At 26.7% G+C, this 19261-nt stretch overlaps 2 protein-coding genes across 2 annotated transcripts in view; one reads left to right on the top strand and one right to left on the bottom strand.

The window, feature by feature from the left end:
- The first annotated feature begins 6446 nt into the window (after positions 1–6446).
- Positions 6447–7214, top strand: LOC135924018 (uncharacterized). Its single transcript, XM_065459066.1, has one exon. The coding sequence runs from the start codon at positions 6447–6449 to the stop codon at positions 7212–7214; it is 768 nt and encodes a 255-aa protein (XP_065315138.1).
- Positions 7215–10964: 3750 nt separating this feature from the next.
- Positions 10965–19261, bottom strand: part of LOC135923442 (uncharacterized) — a 30705-nt gene continuing 22408 nt past the window's right edge. Inside the window, exons 22-30 of the mRNA XM_065458181.1 lie at positions 18910–19141; positions 18280–18410; positions 17478–17943; positions 16406–16592; positions 15255–15384; positions 14490–14592; positions 14267–14335; positions 13874–14043; positions 10965–11841 (exon numbers count right to left, since the gene is read on the bottom strand). Coding sequence (XP_065314253.1) covers positions 11191–11841; positions 13874–14043; positions 14267–14335; positions 14490–14592; positions 15255–15384; positions 16406–16592; positions 17478–17943; positions 18280–18410; positions 18910–19141 — 2139 coding nt within the window. The 3' untranslated portion in view covers positions 10965–11190. The remainder of the gene's footprint in view (positions 11842–13873; positions 14044–14266; positions 14336–14489; positions 14593–15254; positions 15385–16405; positions 16593–17477; positions 17944–18279; positions 18411–18909; positions 19142–19261) is intronic.

The raw sequence follows: 19261 nt of genomic DNA, 5'->3' as shown, positions 1-19261 counted from the left end.
TTCTGATTGACATTTCGCAGAAATAAAATGATTGATGAGAATATTTCTAAATTTTCCGGAGGGGGGGGGGGGTGGTGGTTTGTGGGGATCTCGGATTGACCCGAGTCTAAGAAAAAGTCTTAAATGTCTGATCCCTACCCAGAAGTATCAGGCCTATAGCTCGTGCCTAGTGTTGTTAAAAAGCCCGATTTGGGTCTATTTCAAAACTTTCCGATGAAGATTTCAGCTAAAATAATATTATGTAAGCATCAAGATTTGGAAAAAAGATGTCCAAGCATATCTGCCAGTTATGAGTAAAATCTTTAGGATTACATAATGTTATTATGGTTATAATTAATCTTAATAGGGCCGGTTTTGAAAATCAACCCGCATCGGGCTTTTTAACAACACTACTCATGCAGGGCTTTATATAAGATACGAATATTTAAAAATTAAATTCACATTTACATGTGTGAATACATTTTACTAGTGTACAATAAATAAGTAAGCTTTTAAGAATATAAATTACAATTAGTTGCCTACGCAGGAATTCCCGAGGGGAAAGGAATAATTAAAAAATTATTCTAGGAGTTTAAGAAAATCTTAAGTATCAGAAATTTATTATGACAGTGATCATAAACTATTGGCAATTTATAATACATAAATTCAATATAAATTAATGATAATATATTAGATGTATATAATCGGCATATGGATCACTTTAAAATATATGTATCGAAAAAAACTATGTAAAAAATATAAATTTTTTAAGAATTAAAATATTTATTACAAATAAATTTGAAAAAGAAATGTTGACAAATAATGCGGAAAAATGTAAACTATGTATTAAAAGAGCTAACCCATTCGCTTTATTTAAGTGGTATTACTTCTCACTAGTGTGATTAAATGGCTCAATTGAACCTATTTTTTAAATTAAGTCAATATTATGTCCAGAAAATTGATACAGCATGAAGATTATGCACAATTACATAAAGGTTTGGACATCTATTAGCGAAGTCTCGATTTTTATTCTTAAGAAATGTTCTTCCATATCCATTAGTACAATTAATAATAAGTAAAGTTGCTAAAATATATAATAATTTTAATATATTCATGTTAAGGACTGGCGCAACTAGTTCTCGATCTTGTAGTTACGAACCAACTGACTTGTGTTTCTCAAATCTGTAAGGATTTGTTGTTTATGTGGTCAAAAGCCGAGCCATACCATATGAGAGGATAGGACGCGTTTTATAGACCCCAACTAATTTTGGAATTATCATGACTTATAAGGAGAAGAATATTTTAGGAAAATGATCTAAATGTATTTGAACTTATGCGAAGCATCTATAAAATTTTCGGAACATTAACAACCTTATTTAACCTTTTATACTACAGTTTTCATTCAGCTAATAATGCATCGTGAGATACTTTAAGTTTAACATCTTCACAAAAATAAAATCTGCCAAATAGTTAAATTTTTTTGTATCAAGATTTAAAATAGTTTCGGAAAAATTCTGCATGGCATATTTGTAGATTTGTATGTACTGCTTGATTAATCAAGAACCTTCTATTCATTTTAGTTATAAATGAAGGGAGCTAATAAATTTATTTTATAGTATTTTTAAATTGACCACATCTTAAGAATGGAACGATGAGCTTAGGTAGATAAATAAATTTATATAGCTTTTCTTTTTATTCAACAATGGCATATAATTTAAGAAATTCATCATCAGCATTTGCCCTTACTTCCTTAAGTTTCAATATAATGTTTTTAGCTATTCTCAGTCTCAATCAAATCAATGTAAATATTTTACATTAGGTTTACAATTAAAAGGATTCATATCGTTTGCTGAGAAATATAATGGTAATATATAATGTCAAAAATTCGAAATCGATATCAATTCATAGAAAAAATTAATAACAAATAATTTTCTGCTTTGAATGTAAATACTTAAATTGGAATATATATGCGATAAGAGATAGGAATGATTATTATAAAATATAAATCAATAATAATAATACAGTAATATTTTTTAAAAATACTTTAGCAGGCGTTTGAATTTTCATTTGAAAACGAATTGAATATTCTATTCGTTTTAAATAATTCAAAATGAAGCTAATACAAAATTATAATTTCAAATTATGCATAAGAATATGTTAAGTTTAGTTTTTTTAATTATCAAAATATTAATTTTTAAAAATTTTATTTTTATAAAGGAATTAATTTTAATTATTTGATATCTTTAAAATTGTTTTGATTATAAAGAGGAAACATCGATAAAAAGCACATAATATTATATCTTTATCAATATATATTTTAAGATATAATAATGAATATTAATTAAAAAATTGTGGATGTATCACTAATTTCTTCCAGTTTTTATTTTTTTAGAATAATTATTTATTACACGTCATTAAGACAACTTTACTAACATCTATGAGTTTGTTGACATCATATTGTTAACATAAGCTAATGTGATTTTTAATATTTTTAGATATAATCTGCCATCTGACCTAAAATTGTCAGCTGACAGATTATATGATAGGTAACATATTACATTAACATATCTATTTTTAAAAATCGGTGGGAAAATGAATATTCAAATTTCCAAAGAATATGAAATGCTTCAATATTATGGAGAAAAGTTTAACGTATCATCAGATATTATCAAGTATATTTGATATTTTGTAAACTTGATTATCATTATCATCAATATATAATGTCTATTAAATTACCTTACATAATTAGAAAAGCAGAAGAGATTCTTAGAGTATATGATTCACAAAGCCTAACCCCAAAATCACCTATTAACTTTATAATCAGTCTATATATAGCATCTTCAATTAAATCATCCTCATTGGATAAAGTAAATATTATTGGTTGAAAGAGAATATATGACATAATATTTAGAATTTAGCAATAAAAACATCAGGATTATCAAAAAACAATTTTAATAAATCACTCAATACATTTACAGCAATAATTAATAAGACTGATATATTGAAGCACACTGCTACATTTGAAAAGTGGGATCAAAATTTACTGCAAAAACTTTCTGTTAAATATGAATGCACAGATGCCTGTATATTAGCCCAAAATATTATAAATAAGTATAATTCAATAATTTACTATGATTTGATTTTTAACAAATTATCAGATATCTTTTAGATGAAAAAAATCAGAAAAATTCTGTACCTGCCATTTATTATACCTTGGCATTATCAATAGCTTCAAAGTAAATTGCATTTTCTTTTTGAATCAAACCTAATATTGACACAAATAATTTAAAATGATTTTATTATAAATACTGCAATTAATTTTTATGCCTTTATTTATAACATTAGAAAACTTGACATACATTTTAATGAAAAATTGTTGACCAAAGATATAAATTTAGAAAAAAATAATTTAAACATTCAATATACCTTAAATATTTTGCAAAACTATTGTGAATTTTTATCAAACACACATATTAAAAACAAGAAATCAATAGAAAATATAAAAAAGGATAATGCTGTTAATAATAAAATTGATTATACAGACCAAGAAAAATTTCATGATATTGATAACCTAATAGTAAATAATATGGAAGATAGTTTATGTTTACAAAACAATATACATAACATCAATGAAGAAGATAAAATTTTATTATATGATCCATATTATGATGTATATCCTTTCAAAGAGCATTATTGGACAAAACCCCAGATCTCAAAATCTGAAATTTATACAAAATGGAAGCAACATTATCTATAACTTAGAATTAGGAATATATTTTACCACACAATTATTAAATTTAAAAAAACGGAATTGAATTATGTTTATAGTAGTTAATATATTATCATTAATAAAACTACTATGATGTTTATACATACTTTGATTGCTTAGTTAATATTTTATTTCTTGATTTTTTTATTTACAATATCTGTCCAAAATATCAAAAAAATTAAATTCAAACTTTTGAAACTATAATGAAAATAAATATAATGTTTTAAATATAAAAACATTTCTAAAACATAATTCTAGAAAATTTTATAAATCTAATATATGATAATGGCCAAATTAAATAATATGCAACTAATATAGGAACCAGAGGCTAGTTACCTGCACAAGCTGCCTGAAGCTTGACTGGGCCCAAGCATCAGGTCGAGCTGTAAGATGTGTTGACTCAATAAATATTAAAAATACAAACATCATTTGTTTCACAAAAATGTCAATTAGAATTTATTATATTTTTTCATATTAACAATTATATCATCTTTTTTGACATAAATTATGTAAATTATTTTTATATAATCATAATAATTTTTACATTCGTTTGTATTATAACTGATTAAATAATATATATATATATACAAATTAAATAAAATGCAATTTTATATGAATATTGATTATATGAGGTAGTGAAATGGTCCGAAAAGAAAACACCTTATAAACTCGATTTTACTTCACATTGAAATGTATCAACTATAGTAGTATTTTATGAATGAAACGTTTGGAACACGTTCTGGGAATGACGAGCAAAATTATAGAACGAGATTGGTGACTGGAAAATTTCCGAAATTACCAATTATTGCACATTTTTATAAAAATAATATTTATAATTCATAATAGTGCGACCTAAATGGTGTTTTCGAAAAAAAAATCAGTTTATGTTTTTATTAAGGTTTATACATTGTTATCAATTTGCATGATAGCATTTAAGATACATTCTTTGCGCTTTACATAACGAAACGTAAACACTCTATTCGGTCTGTCATTAAATATTCTTTTTATTCTTTAATTCTAGTTTGCTTCACATAACAAATAAATTTATCATTATTTTATATTAATAACATTTTTAAAAATTCAAAAATAATATTGTGTAAGCCTCAATATTTGGCAAGTAGAAGCCCAAGCCTTTCTGCCAACTATGAGCAAAATCATCAAGCTTACATTATTATTTTGTCTAAAATCTAGTGTTGTTAAAAGTTACTTTTGAAACATAAGTAGTTACAATTATATTTCAAAAGTAACTAGTTATTAGTTAGTTTCTAATTCTTATAAATTTTAAAATGGTCTATTAATTCTAAAATGGGCTTGAGGTTAGGGGTGGGACCAATACCAATATAATATTGGTTTACAATACCAATACCATTATAAACCATAATATATTTAAATATTGGTATTGCTTTTACAACCAATACCAATTACCTAAATATATTGGTTTTGATATATTGTTTAAATACAATTTTAACCAATACCAATATTAAAAATAACATAATTATTTGGGTTTATCGCGGATAATTATATTGTGGTATTTTTTTTACTTTCATTGCAAAAACTGATTACATCTGTTATTTCTTCCAAATACTACTATGATATCAATATTTCTGTTATTTATAATTATAGTTTATTATGGAAGTAAATTTTTTACATGATACCTATCAATTTTATCTATTTATTTAGGATATTATAATCAATGAAGACCAAATAGAGTTAATAAATATAGATGCTGTTGGTACTAATAATAATAGCGATAATGAACAAGAAGAATTATCAATATCTAATAAAAGACGAAATTCAGCAAAAATCTGGGAATTTTATACTACTTGTGATAATAATAAAAGGCAATTTGTAATAAATGTAAAAAAAAATATCACTTCCCAATTTTGGAACCTCAGGATTATGGACACATCTTAAAAATATCCACCCAACATTATATAAGAAATGTGAGCAAATAAATATTGGCTGTAAAAAAATTAAGACAATAAAATCATTTTTACTTAATAATATAAATAATAAAGCTAATTAAATAATTTAATTATAAACTTTTTCATTCAAAATAATTTAGCCTTTTCAATAGGGATATCACTTTTAAAAATTTACTAGCATATTGTAACCCTTCACTAACATTAGTTACTAGAAAAACACTAAAAATATAAATTATGAAACATTATCAGTTCTTTTATCAATTTAAATTCTGTACTTTCTAACATTACATCTAAATTTTCCTTAACAATGGACATTTGGTCCTCTCCAAATAAAATACCCTTTATGGGAATAACAATTCATTATATTGATAATGATTTTAAATTAAATAATCATTTATTAGATTTTTTTACTTTTAAATCAGCACATAATTCTATTAATATTTTTAATTCTGTATTAAAAGTAAAATTTGAAATTGATTTTTTTTGCATTACATTAGACAATGCAAGTAATAATTTAGCATTTCTAAAAATTTTAAAACAAAGATAATTTTGATAATGTGTGCAAATGCTTTTGCCATATTATACATTTGGCTGGTGGCTGCATTGGAACCCTTAAATACAACTTAAAAAAAATAAGAAATTTTTAAAAATTTTTTAAACTTTCTATATCTAAATTTAATAAACTCGAAAAAATATATCTTGAAAAAAATCCACACTTAAAATTTCCTCACCCAATTTTGGATATACCAACACGTTAATATTCAACATACCAAATGCTTGAAAGAGCAATATTGCTCAAACCCTATTGGACAACATATACTAATCATTTACAAAATACCAATCAAGAAAATTATATTAGTGCCTTAGCATGGAATAATATAGAAATATACCGAGAATTTCTGGAACCATTTAATTTTGCTACAGAAATGTCCTCATGTGCTAATACTCCATCAATTTCAACAATTAGTCCTTTATATTCCAGTATTTTTGAGCATGTGGAGAGTTATAATAATAATCCTAATGCTATTTTAAAGACAGCTTCTTTAGCTGCCTCAAAACTTAATTTTAATAAACACCTCTTTATTATTTCAACAATGATTGACCCAAGATTTAAACTATCAAGTCATTTATTAAAGCATAATAATATGGAAACTCTTATTGGATATCTTACTAATGAATACAATATTTATAAAATAAATAATAACAATTCAGCGGAACTTACAAATGAAGCACAAAATAACAAAAAATTGTCCTTTTATGACAAAATTTATCAGGTGAAACCTCATAATAATAACAACTTAGAAATAAGTAAATACGTAGATGAAGCCATAATTTCCAATGATACAAATCCATTAGATTGGTGGAAATTAAATAAAAATAGATATCCAGTATTATCAAAATTTGCCAGAGATTATCTAGCAATTCCGGCCACCTCATCTAGCTCTGAAAGGGCTTTTTCAGAAGGATTGTATGTTATAACAGACCAACGTTGTTCACTAGATGAGCATACTATACAAGCTTGCCTGTGCCTAAAATGTTGAATGCGCATGCAAGATTCTTCTTAAATACATAAAATTATTTCCCTTATATTAAAATTATATCATTCTTTTGCATTATATTTTGTATAAATAGACAGTTATGTTACATTTTTAGTTTACTTATTTTGCTATGTTCTTTGTGATAAATAAAATGGTTCAAAATCAAAACGTTTATTATTGTTGATACAAAAAATACATGATTAAATCAAAATTTTTTATATTCACATCGTCTAATAAATTCCTAATTTAAAAAAAGAATTTGAATTCAGTAAAATTTTAAGAGTTGGTTCTTAGCCCTGATTTTATGGTATCATTATTTTTTTCCCCATGTTTATTTAAAATTAGAAATTAAGGGTTTTATAATCACTATTTCTATTTTTTTAATTTGTAATTTGAATTTAAACCAATACCAATATAAACCAATAGTTACCAATATAAACTAATACCAATAGCAATACCAATACAAGAAATAGAAAATATTGTTTAAACCAATACCAATATTTTACACCCAATTCCAATACCAATACAATATTTTGTTAATATTGGGTTTTTACTATTGGTTCCCAGCCCTACTTGAGGTTATGATTTGTATTAAGAATTAATGTTTTTTTAACTCAAATATTTGCAAATATAATATATATTTATGCAGTTGTTGCAAATATTTCTGTATAATTTTGGAGTCTTTTTTATCAAAAAAATTGTGATAATGAGAGTAAGGGTATTAGAAAAAATTATTTCTTATTTAATTATATATGTATCCTAGTGTATAATTTGAAAAACACTTTAGATCATAGAATTTACCTATTTTTTTAGAAGGCAAAAAAATCCTTGACAAGAGGACCAGGACAAAAGTACTCTAGATAATTCCCCATTTTTTAAAAACATATTAGCTTATAGAATGAAGGGTATTTGATTAATCTCTTGTTGAAGGAAATGATATTTGATATCTATTTTGTTTTTCTTTCATAGTCTTTGTCTTTCCTTGTTAGTAAGTAATGATTACTAATTTAGTATTTTATACAAAAATTATTTAATTCTGAAATAATCTAAGTCTTTATCTTTCCTTCTAAGTTTTATGATCTAATTTAATAAAATATAAAAATAATACATGTTATATTGCCAGCAACTTGAGGGCAAAAAATATGGAATACATTGTGCTAAATTTGTAAAGAAATATAATATTAAAAAATAGGTTTATTACTTGAAATTGGTTACAAAATTATGAAACCCAGCAATGTAATAATTTAAGAAACGAAAATCTATTTGGACAGGAAATTATATTACTTGTTGAATATCCTTTGCGAACACAATCAGATACTTAAGGCTGTATCAAAAATGTTTTTAAAAAATCCTTAAAATTCTAAAATTTTTGCAAATTAATAACAAAACACTTTGGACACATTTAAGTTTTAAAAAATAAAAATATTTTAAATGCTTGATATGATTCAATTATTAGTTATTTATTATATAATATTTGAAGGGACTGAACATAGTGATCATAATGTTAGATGTTTTTCCAATTTCCTCCCAAATTTTCCTATTTTCTACAAAATCTCTGAATTTTAAGTCATTTTTGTACCAGAGGTTCCTGTGCATTCTTATGCTTTCCATAAAATTATATTCTGATACTAAAAAATATATTAATATAAAAGGTTAAAATCGTTTGGATTAATAAAAATTAACAGCATTAAAAATTGTACTTACTAATTTTTTTATAAAAATTTCAAAAATAAATTTTTATTCGAATTTATTTTTTATTATTATTTTTTTAAAAAAATAAATTTTTATAAATACCGAAAAATGAAATTGGACATCATTTTATTTTACATTAAAAATAGCTTATGTTATTTTTTTCTTCAAAATTTATTTATTTATATTTTTAAGATTTTGGACGCAGCCTAAACAAAATTTTAAATTAATAAATTTAATTTATAACATATTAAAAATAAAATTAATTATTTGAATATATTATTTAGATTTATACATACATATTTTTAAAAGTAATTAGTTACTTTTGGCAGTTACATTTCAAAAATATAACTAGTAATTTTTAAAATCAGAGTTGTTAAGGAGCAGCGCTCCTGGAGCGCCACCACATTTTTTCAAAATTGGGGAGTGGGAGCGGGAATAGCTCCTTTTAGGGCTGGAGTGGAGGAGCGCCACTCCACCTCTCCTTTAAATTAAATGTATAAATTGAATTATTTTTTAAATATTAACAATATTTATTAATTAAAATTCAACAAAAATGAAATTTTATTTAATTTAAATTTATCCATTATTAAATGTTTAGCCGAGTTTTATATTGGTTACTCATCTAATCATTTTAAATATTAAACATTTCCTTTTTATATTGAAAATTTTTCGGAAAGTCAAATTAATTAATATTCATTTTATAGATATATAATTAAAAAATAGTTTTATATTATGGATTTAGAGATCATAGATGAATAAATCGAATTTCCATTTCCATCATACAAAAAATATTTTAAACTTCTAAAAGATGTTGATCCAAATGATCAAACAAATTTAAGGGCAAAATGTCTTTTGTGTTTAAATAATATATAATTTTCAAAAGTGAGCAGCTTCAATCTAAAAAAGCACTTAAAAGTAAAAAATCTTTCTCTTAAATACAAATTGATTTGGAAATTTTTTTTGGATTCCATGAAATTGATCATCAGGAAGATAATATATTGGACAAATATTTTTTAAATATTGATACCAAAATTACTATTTTTGATAAATTCCCTGAATTAAAAAAATATCTTTATAAAATACAATACCCCGCTTCCCCCTAGTGCTCCTGTGGAGTGCCTATTTACCATTGCAAAACAGGTCTTAGGGGAGAGGCGTGGATGTTTGTAAGATTCTAATTTAGAAAATTTATTACTTTTAAAAGCTAATAAAAGTTACAAATATTTTGATATATCATTTAATATTATAAAAATATGATTTTGTTTTGTATACCTTCTAAAAAAAATGAAAATCAAAGGAGCGGCACTATATTACTTGGAGCGGGAGCTAGCTCCTTTTAAAAATGTAGTAGCGGGAGTGGGAGCTAACCTCTTTGGAGAAGGTAGGAGCAAGAGCGGGAGCTAGCTGCATTTAAAAAGGAGCGTTAACAATTCTGTTTAAAATAAAACTAGTTACAGTTATTTTTTAGCAAAACTGTAAAATCTTAATGGGGCCGTTTTAAAAATCGACCCAAATCCGGCTTTTTTAACAAAACTAGTTGAAAGGTGTTTTTAACCCTCAAATTTTTATGATAATTTTGAAAGATTATATCAAATAAATGCTTAGATTTTAATTGATTTAATAAAAATCAGTGAATAAAATTTGTATATTTTAAAAATAAAATAGATATTTATTTTAGGAATAACACATGGAATGGAACATATTTTTTTTTGGCCGAAATGGAGCAGGAACGTTAAAATGCCCTTATAAGCTTCCCCAAAAGGAGAACCACTTGGCAAAATATTAATTAATCGTTTTCCAAAAAATGGCAAGAAAGGTCGAATTCACCCGCAGTCTAGATGGGTAATATTTTAGATAGTGAAAGGGATATATCATTAGAAAAAAAAGATTTAACTCAAAAAATATTATCTTCCTCCCTTGACCTTGTTCCGTAAAGGTTAAAAATTTAAATGTACAAATAAGACTTTAAAAATTCATATTAAAATAGAGTTTCATGAGATAATCCTATTTTCTTTTTAAAAATGTTTTATTGAGTTTTAAAAAAAAAAATTTCACATGATATTTTATTTCGGACCAATAAATTAAACGTATAAATAAATGGGAATGCAAAATGTTCAATAATTATAATTTTCTCGTTTATTAAAATTTTTGGCGCGTTATCCTTACACAAATAAATTATGGTGTAATTTTGTATAAATAAACGATTTTCTATGCGCGTTTTTCTTCCTTTCTCTCACTTTTGTAACTCGCTCGGATTTTAAACAAAGACAAATTTCGACAAAAATTGCTACTCAATTTGCACAAAGCACGAATTGCACAGAGAGTACTCGCTCTCGACGTTATTAGCTTCTCCCATTCCGGAGGACGCGTCAATAGCCACTTCTCCAACGGAAATTTTTCCGATGTTTACAATCCTCCCGCCTTTGTTATTGGCGTCGAAAGCCTTCAGGTCAAGGTGAATATTTTCGATTTTTAAGGTATTCCTCCACGAGGTAGAAAATTGTGAGATTGATGAATACTCTCTAATTATCAGGGCAGCGCGTAAAGGGATATCGACGATCGCCAATGGAGGTAGATGAATATTTTCGTGACGGGTCTTGCCTACCCAGGTGTAAAGGAAGGAACCGTTGGATAGATTTGGGTTAGGCTCTGATACGCTTATATCGATGTAAAGGGAAACTGTCTGAGATAAATTTGAAAGGTGTAGTTCTAGCCGGAAATTTTTGACGACATCATTTGATATAGACAAGGTAGGAAACCTTAGGGAGTAAGCGAAAATTTTATCTATCACGGGAGTGTTGGCGTTGGAATGATTTGCGATTTCCTTGAAGAAAGGTGGGAGTGTAGGTAATCTATAAAGGCAAGGGGGTAATATATCTTGAAAAGAATGTACGCCGTGTACGTCATTACGAGCACCGTTTTCATCTACCATCAAGCCCTTAAAAAAATTGAAGAAATTATTTCAAGGCTCTTTTGAATTAATGAGGGAGGAATGTTAACGTAAAAGAAAATAGAGGTACTTAAAGATCCGTTTTTTAGACCCTACATCATTTTCGAGCAAAATTGGAGTAAGGTCCTTTATAACACAGTGAAACGAGTGTTAATAATCAATTTACAATAAAAGGTGGTAAACATAATAAGATTTAATTTAATACATATTGAAATTAAATATGGACAAGCAATTAGTTAACAAGATTAATCGTTTTTAAATAATAAAAAGAAATTATGTTGTAAATATATAATTTGTGATGAGCAATGGGAAATTTTTTCGATCTTCTTTGAGAACTCAAGTAAGATTTTTGATTAAATTTTATCCAATTCTAAATCATTTTTTTATAAAAAGTCTTTTTGATATAAATATTTTAGAATTTCTTAAAATGTTATATATTTTGTAATTTTGTATCCATTTATTTCGATAAAAATATGATAATACTATAAATTTTTATAATAACTTCGATAAAATAATAGACACATTAAAAATATAATTATAATTTATCAAAATGTTCCATTGTTCCACGAATTTGATGATGGTAGCTTATTAGAAATTAAGAGTTAATATTATAATTATTATTACAAATTAACTATAAGGATCACTTAATTAATCAGTTGCCCGCGATAACCCAACTCCAAATAGCTTTGCATGTGATTGTAAAATCATAAGGAATACATCTGTGTAAGAGCTGAATAATATTCCCAATAATTTCGAATTAGGGCGGGGATTGATTGCTCGATATTCATTTCAAGACTCCAAAAAAATTTTCAATGGGATTTAGCTGAGGTGAATATGGTGGTAGGTATTCAATCCTATCTTTATAAGCATGGATAAGATAGCTTCTATGGATAGATGCATTATCCATTACAATAATTGCATCTGGTGGTAAGACCCTGATAAGCTCTGTCATAAAATCATGGAATAATAACCCATTATAAGCTCCTTAGATTATTTTATAATGGATTACCCCCTCCAATTACAATTGTACAAAGTATGCTTACATTTTACCTTTAGAGGATGGGATTTTTATTATTGGACGGACATTGTATGGTGCCCAGGCGTAGATTGGTATGCAAGTTTATTTTAGTTTCATCTAAGAAATATAATTTTTCTCTTGGGGTATTTAAGATCTTTACACAATAGATTTGACGAATATTAATTGCCCCAGGAGTATTTTTTTTATCAGGCTCCTTGCTGGATAGTAAGAGTATTATTTTCCATTAATATGCTTATGATGTGTCTTTCAATTACATAAGTATCTTTTTTCTTACTTCCTCTTTTTTGAATACTGTATTCTTTTAAAGGATCTCCATTTATATCTGATAATGTGTCCCGTCTAACTTTATGGATCGATGCTGTAGACACTTCGTCGTATTTTGCGATGTCTTTAATTTTTATCTGTTGTTTTTCGGGCATTGATAACATTTTAGTAACTATATATATTTTTTCTTTATTCCAATATTTGTGTATTCTTCTTGGTCTTTGAATTTTCGACGAAGATTAAAGTTTTCATTTAAATTGGAAAAATTAGTATTAGCTAATAAAGATTCTATATTAAACATTTTTTTTTATTTATTATTTAAGAAAAATTTAACAAATTAATAAATATTTTACTACAAACACAATTTTATTAATGTTTAATTAAATTTCCAACACATTTCCTTTTAACGATTATAATTAATTGCTTGTTCACATTTAATTTCAATATGTATTAAATTAAAATCTTATTATATTTACCTCCTTTTATTGTAAGTTGATTTAACACTCGTTTCTTCACTGTAGTTAGAGCCACAATTGATTAATTTTGAAGTGGCATAATTTATAATATGCACAACAATATTTAAAAAAATAAAATAAAGTGGGATAAGTTACGGAGCTAAATTTCAAAATTATAAACTTAAATTTGTCAAGTCTTAACATGCAGTAGTAGTATTATATTATGGAATAGTTTGATTTTTTTTTTAAAATGTCTATTTACCGTCCAGTGTATATACAATGAGATGGCACGCCCTTTGGTTGACAATCTAAGGAATTGGTTGCATTTGTTTAACATTCTGGTAAATTTTGGGGATATATTATCACAGTTCGATAAGAGTTTACCCGATTGGGTGGTTATAATATTCGACGTTATGTCGGAGAATAAAATAGCTGGGATTATTTATTTTTATGAAAAAAAAAGGATATATATATATTGGAATTAAGTTAAATCTTGCACAATTCTTTTTTCCTAAACATAAAATAATTTTTTTTTTAAAAGAGCGTTTTCTAAAAAAAAATAAATAATTAAATTATTTTAAAGTTTTAAAACTTTTCAAATTTTTTAAAATGATTTTGGACACAGCATAAGCTATAAAAAAAAACGAACTTTTACCTTTATTGTCTTCTAAATGTTTGCCTTTAATGCATATTCTCATATGTTCACATGGTTTGATCTTGAAATCTTAAAATCAAAAAGTTTTTTATAAACATATACGTATCATCAAATTAGAGAAAATAAATATATATTTATCCAAATATTAAATGTCTTAAGTTTGGTGGTCGGTCGGTCATGAGATATTGAGATTGGAAATTTAAATTTGTAATATATAAAATACCGTTCATGCCTTGTGAATTACTGTTGATGGATAAAAATTTGTACGACGAACTGACTAGTATAATTTTGTGCACACTTATCTCCATAATTTTATCGTCCGTTTCCTTTATTTTACCCCGCATAAAACAGATGTTTAATAATAAATAAATGAATGTAAAGAGCTGTGGGCTCGACCCAAGATATGTGAGCTTTGATAAAATTAATTTCTTTCTTCTCCACAAGGAAAAATAATTTTAGGTGGAACCGAACATTCCGAAAGTGAAACATGGGGGGGGGGGTAAAAATATGAAACGCTATCGGAGCCGAAACGGTTATTTTGGGAAGATTCTCAAGATTTCGGCAACTTTCCGAAACATAGTATGAAAATTTTAATCTAATTTACATAATTATAGAATATAGTATACAAATATATACGCCTTTCTCTCCCTTTAATTTCAGATTCCAGTTTGTTTTGCATAACAATATTTGCATTAAGAGATATATTATATATTATCATGTAATTTTAAGCTTATAAAAACATCTTTCTTTTTTTTTATAAAAATTTTAAATTTCGAAGGATGATTTTATTACTATAAATTTTTAATATATCCTTATTTGTTTTTTTTTTAAAATATATATATTGTTTTTAATTTCAATAGAGTATATAATATAAATGTTCATGTTTTAATTTTTGTAAAAAAAAGTTTTTAATATCAATAAAATATAAATTCTTATATTTATAAAAAAAATTAATTTATTTTTTATATTAAAAATAAAGTCGAAAAACTTTGGTCATGTTTTGCATATCCAGAAACACGTTAACATCTCTGATGTCCAATTGGCTCACGACAATTTGGGTCTTAATGCTTATGGAAGGGTAGGACTTAACGCGAATTGGTATGGAAAAGGCTCTATAACTGTTTTATTTTTAAAAAAATCAATCAAATGTTAAATTCCAATCTTTGCTATATAAAAAATTATCAGAGTGCAAACACTTTTGATATATATAGGTTCGGTTCAAAAAAGTTTCAAGTAGGCATTATTTTATTATTTTGAAATAGAGTAATCACATATGTATATAGCTCTATAAATAATCTTGTATCTTATTTTATGATTACTATAAGGGGAACAACAACAAAATAAAACACATCTTTAAAGTTAACAATTTTATTCGTATATAAAATTATAATAAAAATATCATCGTCCTAATACTGTTCTCTAAATGATCTTTCAATCTAAACCCTAGTAGCCGGGACAGACATTCAAAGGGCGGGTTATGAGTTTAATTATATTTTCTAGCGGGCCTGATTTTTATTAAAAACTCTCTTAAATATTACCTTCACCTTAACCCCACAAAGGTTCAATTAGCTACGCTAAATTTTTTTTCCATTAAAAAAACAAATTATATACGTTCCAATAGCTCCATTTGTGCCGATTTTTTAAAACGGCTAACTCAGTATTTTATTCAGAAAAAATATTACGTAAGGCTGAAGACTTTGCTCATAGATGGCACAAGGGTTTGGGAATCTATTAGCAAAATTTCAAGACTTAAGGCAATATTTTTCCGGTTAAAATATTGTTAGTTAGCCGTTTTAAAAAGTCGGTTCAAATATGGAGATTTTGCATCACTACCAGAGTTGTTAAAGGATCTAGATCCTGTATCTAGATATAAAAATGTGGTATCTGTATCTAGATAGATTTTTGATAAAAATATCTGTATCTATATATTATTTTAGACGATGTATCGGTATCTAGATCCATTTAAAAAGTATCTTTTAACAACTCTGATCACTACTGAAGATTATGAATCTAATCTATAAGCTCTTGTCTCTATCTATTAAATGTAAGAAGTTTTTAATTGAAAACATGGGATTTTTTTTTTGAATGGGAACCTCCGCTTATTTCTAAGAAAAAAATATATTATATTCTGTGTTATACTTGATGAGATGATCATCGTTAATGACATTGTTATTGGCTTCATACTGAGAATAATTAAAAATAATAAGGTCACAGCGTATCTCGTCTTCCTCTTTTAAAATGTGTTGATTAGAATTGGTAGTAGAGGTGAGCTTGTTACGGTCCGCTAAAAAATTCTGATTCGCTTTATTAATACAGTGATCTTCCTCTAATAAAAACAAGTTTTAATTAAAAAAATATAAACTTTTTTAAAAGTGATCTCGCATCGAGCATTATTTCCCAAACCCTGCCCGAAATTTTTTATAAAAAAAATATGCCCGGTCTGGCTCAATCCAAAATTTTTCCAAAAAAATTTGTCCGGTCCAACCCGATCTCAAACAAATTTTTTTTTGTCCCAAAAAGCCCAACCCAAAATAAAAATTATTAGACTGCCGGCCCTGCCCGAATTTATTTAAATATAGAAAAAATTAATATATTTTCTATTGTAAAAAAAAAATATTAGCATCTTGTTTTAAAATATATCAATTTATTTTGACAAAATGTAATGATATCATATTTTTAAAAATTTAAGCCTAATACGGTCCCATATATTTTAACATGCATGATCCAGCCTGAAATCGAAATTAATTTTTAAAAAAACTAGCCGGCTTACCATTAACTATCACGATAACCATAAGAAGATAATTAAACGCGCAGGCACACAATTTAAAAGAAAATCGCGCGAAAAACTTCTGTAAAAGTTATCGGTCAATAGCGTAAGTTTATGACTGATTATTATAGTTAGTTGGGTATTGGTTAAAAATAGGCTAGCTACTTCTACAGACGCGTTATCGAAAAAAAAGTTGCTAAGCATTGAGGTACATAATAATTTATTTCTGCTTTCTTCAAAGTCGAGCTGTATTTTTAAAAATAGCCCAAGACCGAGGCGATAATTTTGGGGTAAAAAACTCAATATTGCCTTTTAGCCAGCGAAAAATATAGCCAATACCCAATTTTACTGATTATTGTAAAGAATGAATGGTTCATAGAATCTATGAATGTATTATTAGTAATAAAATGTATAGAAAAAATTATAAAATAGATATGACCTTACCTTCTTCAAAGATTTGAGGATTATCATCTTCTTGAACTATGCCAGAAGCTCTAGCCATAAGATTATTGTACAAAGAGATCGGGAAGTAAATTTTATCGCAATCTTTACTCACGATGTAACGGCTCTGATCATAATTGTCGCCCCCGTCCACTTCGATACGATCGTTTTTGGCCTTGACTTGATTGAACGTAGTATTATCGGACGTGTACGCGTGAAGAATGGTAGGAATTCTGGGAAATTTTCTGCAGTCCGTGACAGTCGCGGCGTATGAATGAGCCAATTTGTTATCGCTGGCTACTATAACATGGATGGGTAAAGATGGCGGAGACAAATTTATCCCGTTTAAATTGTTTGGAAACAAAATGTTGGTCGGAGCTGACTGCCTAATATCGGACGCTATTTCCAGATAGCAGTCTTCTATCAGTTGACCGTCATAGATGATGGACGGGAGACCTTTCAATTCCCCCTTTTTGTACAAAATAAAAGAAGATTAATGTTCTCATATTCAATGATGAAACTAAAATTATTCATTTTGCTTGAAACGATATAGCCTTTTTTTATATTTTCATAAGTCTCTCCCCCCCCCCTCCGGAATTATTACTAAATTTTATGTGAGTCAAGCTTGAATAAGCTAAAGACTAACTGTTTTAATTAATCATGTCTAGCATATCAAGGCAGGATTATGGGGCAAAAGTAATCCTTGCAAAATTTATGACCCTGTTATCAAATGAATGGAAGAGCAATGGGTCAGAATATTATTATTTTTTTAAAAAATATCAATTTATAAAAGGAAAAAAAATACTTTGAGGAAAGGGATAGGCGGTCTAACATAAAATTCCAGTCTTTTGTCGATGGAATAAGTTAGCGTTTTCTTCTGATGATTTGTAGCGTTTAGTCGTTTGCCGGGACACATTACACATCTTTTGACGGTAACTTAAAGCGTAATAAAAAATGTTCTTAGTTCTCATTACGCTATAAAAAAAAATAATAATCAGTGTCTTTTTTTGAACGCGTAAATTTTGTAGTGGTTTTTTTTTGGAACTTTAACATAAATTAACAGGAGATAAATGGGGGCAAAATCAAGTAGAAAATTTAAATAAAATTTGGATTAACTATTTTAAAATAAAAATGTCTTAAACCTCAATTTTAAATCTCTAAGTTTTTTCCAATTCACTCTCGTCAGAATAATGAGTTATATATATTTTTTTTCTATCTTGTGATTTTTAGGCTATGTCCAAAATCTTTTTTTTTTTTTAAAAATTAGAAAAAGTTTTAAATACTTTTCGTAAATTTTAAAAATTTTCTAAAATTATGTTTTAGACATGTTTTAATTTTTATATTTATTTAATAAAGTTTCGAAAATTTTGTGAATTTTCATTTGATATTTAGGACATAGCCTTTATATCTTTTTTAAAACTGATAGTCATATTACTGAACGGTTTTGCGGAGGTGTAACCGGTCGAACTATTTTCCGGATTATTGGACGATTCGTCGTAAGAATTGCGAGTAAAAACGGATTCGGATTTTAGCGGGGAAACGGTTTGGTTAAAATTTGTAGAAGGCGGTTTAGATCCGACCGATGCCGGGAAGGGGAACACGAGTCGATATTTAAATCCGTCGATCCTGAAATAACCGATTTTTCCGGGCGTGAGATAGAGGGATATCTTAAAAATTAAACGATTTTATAATATTTTGACATCCTGACCCCCCCCCCCCCCCATCCCAAAAAAAACTAATCCATGAGGCGAACATAAAAATATGTATTATAAAATCAAAAGCAATGT

This window comes from Gordionus sp. m RMFG-2023, chromosome 2 (assembly GCF_954871325.1).
Source record: "Gordionus sp. m RMFG-2023 chromosome 2, tfGorSpeb1-WG-v2, whole genome shotgun sequence".
NCBI classification, from domain to species: domain Eukaryota; kingdom Metazoa; phylum Nematomorpha; class Gordioida; order Chordodea; family Parachordodidae; genus Gordionus; species Gordionus sp. m RMFG-2023.
The sequence above is the reverse complement of the archived record's forward strand: the minus strand, read 5'-3'. Positions and strand labels throughout refer to the sequence as shown.

Bases quoted from the DNA above. Each gene is read 5' to 3' on its own strand.
- LOC135924018 (XM_065459066.1), top strand. From the start codon at position 6,447: ATGCTTGAAAGAGCAATATTGCTCAAACCCTATTGGACAACATATACT.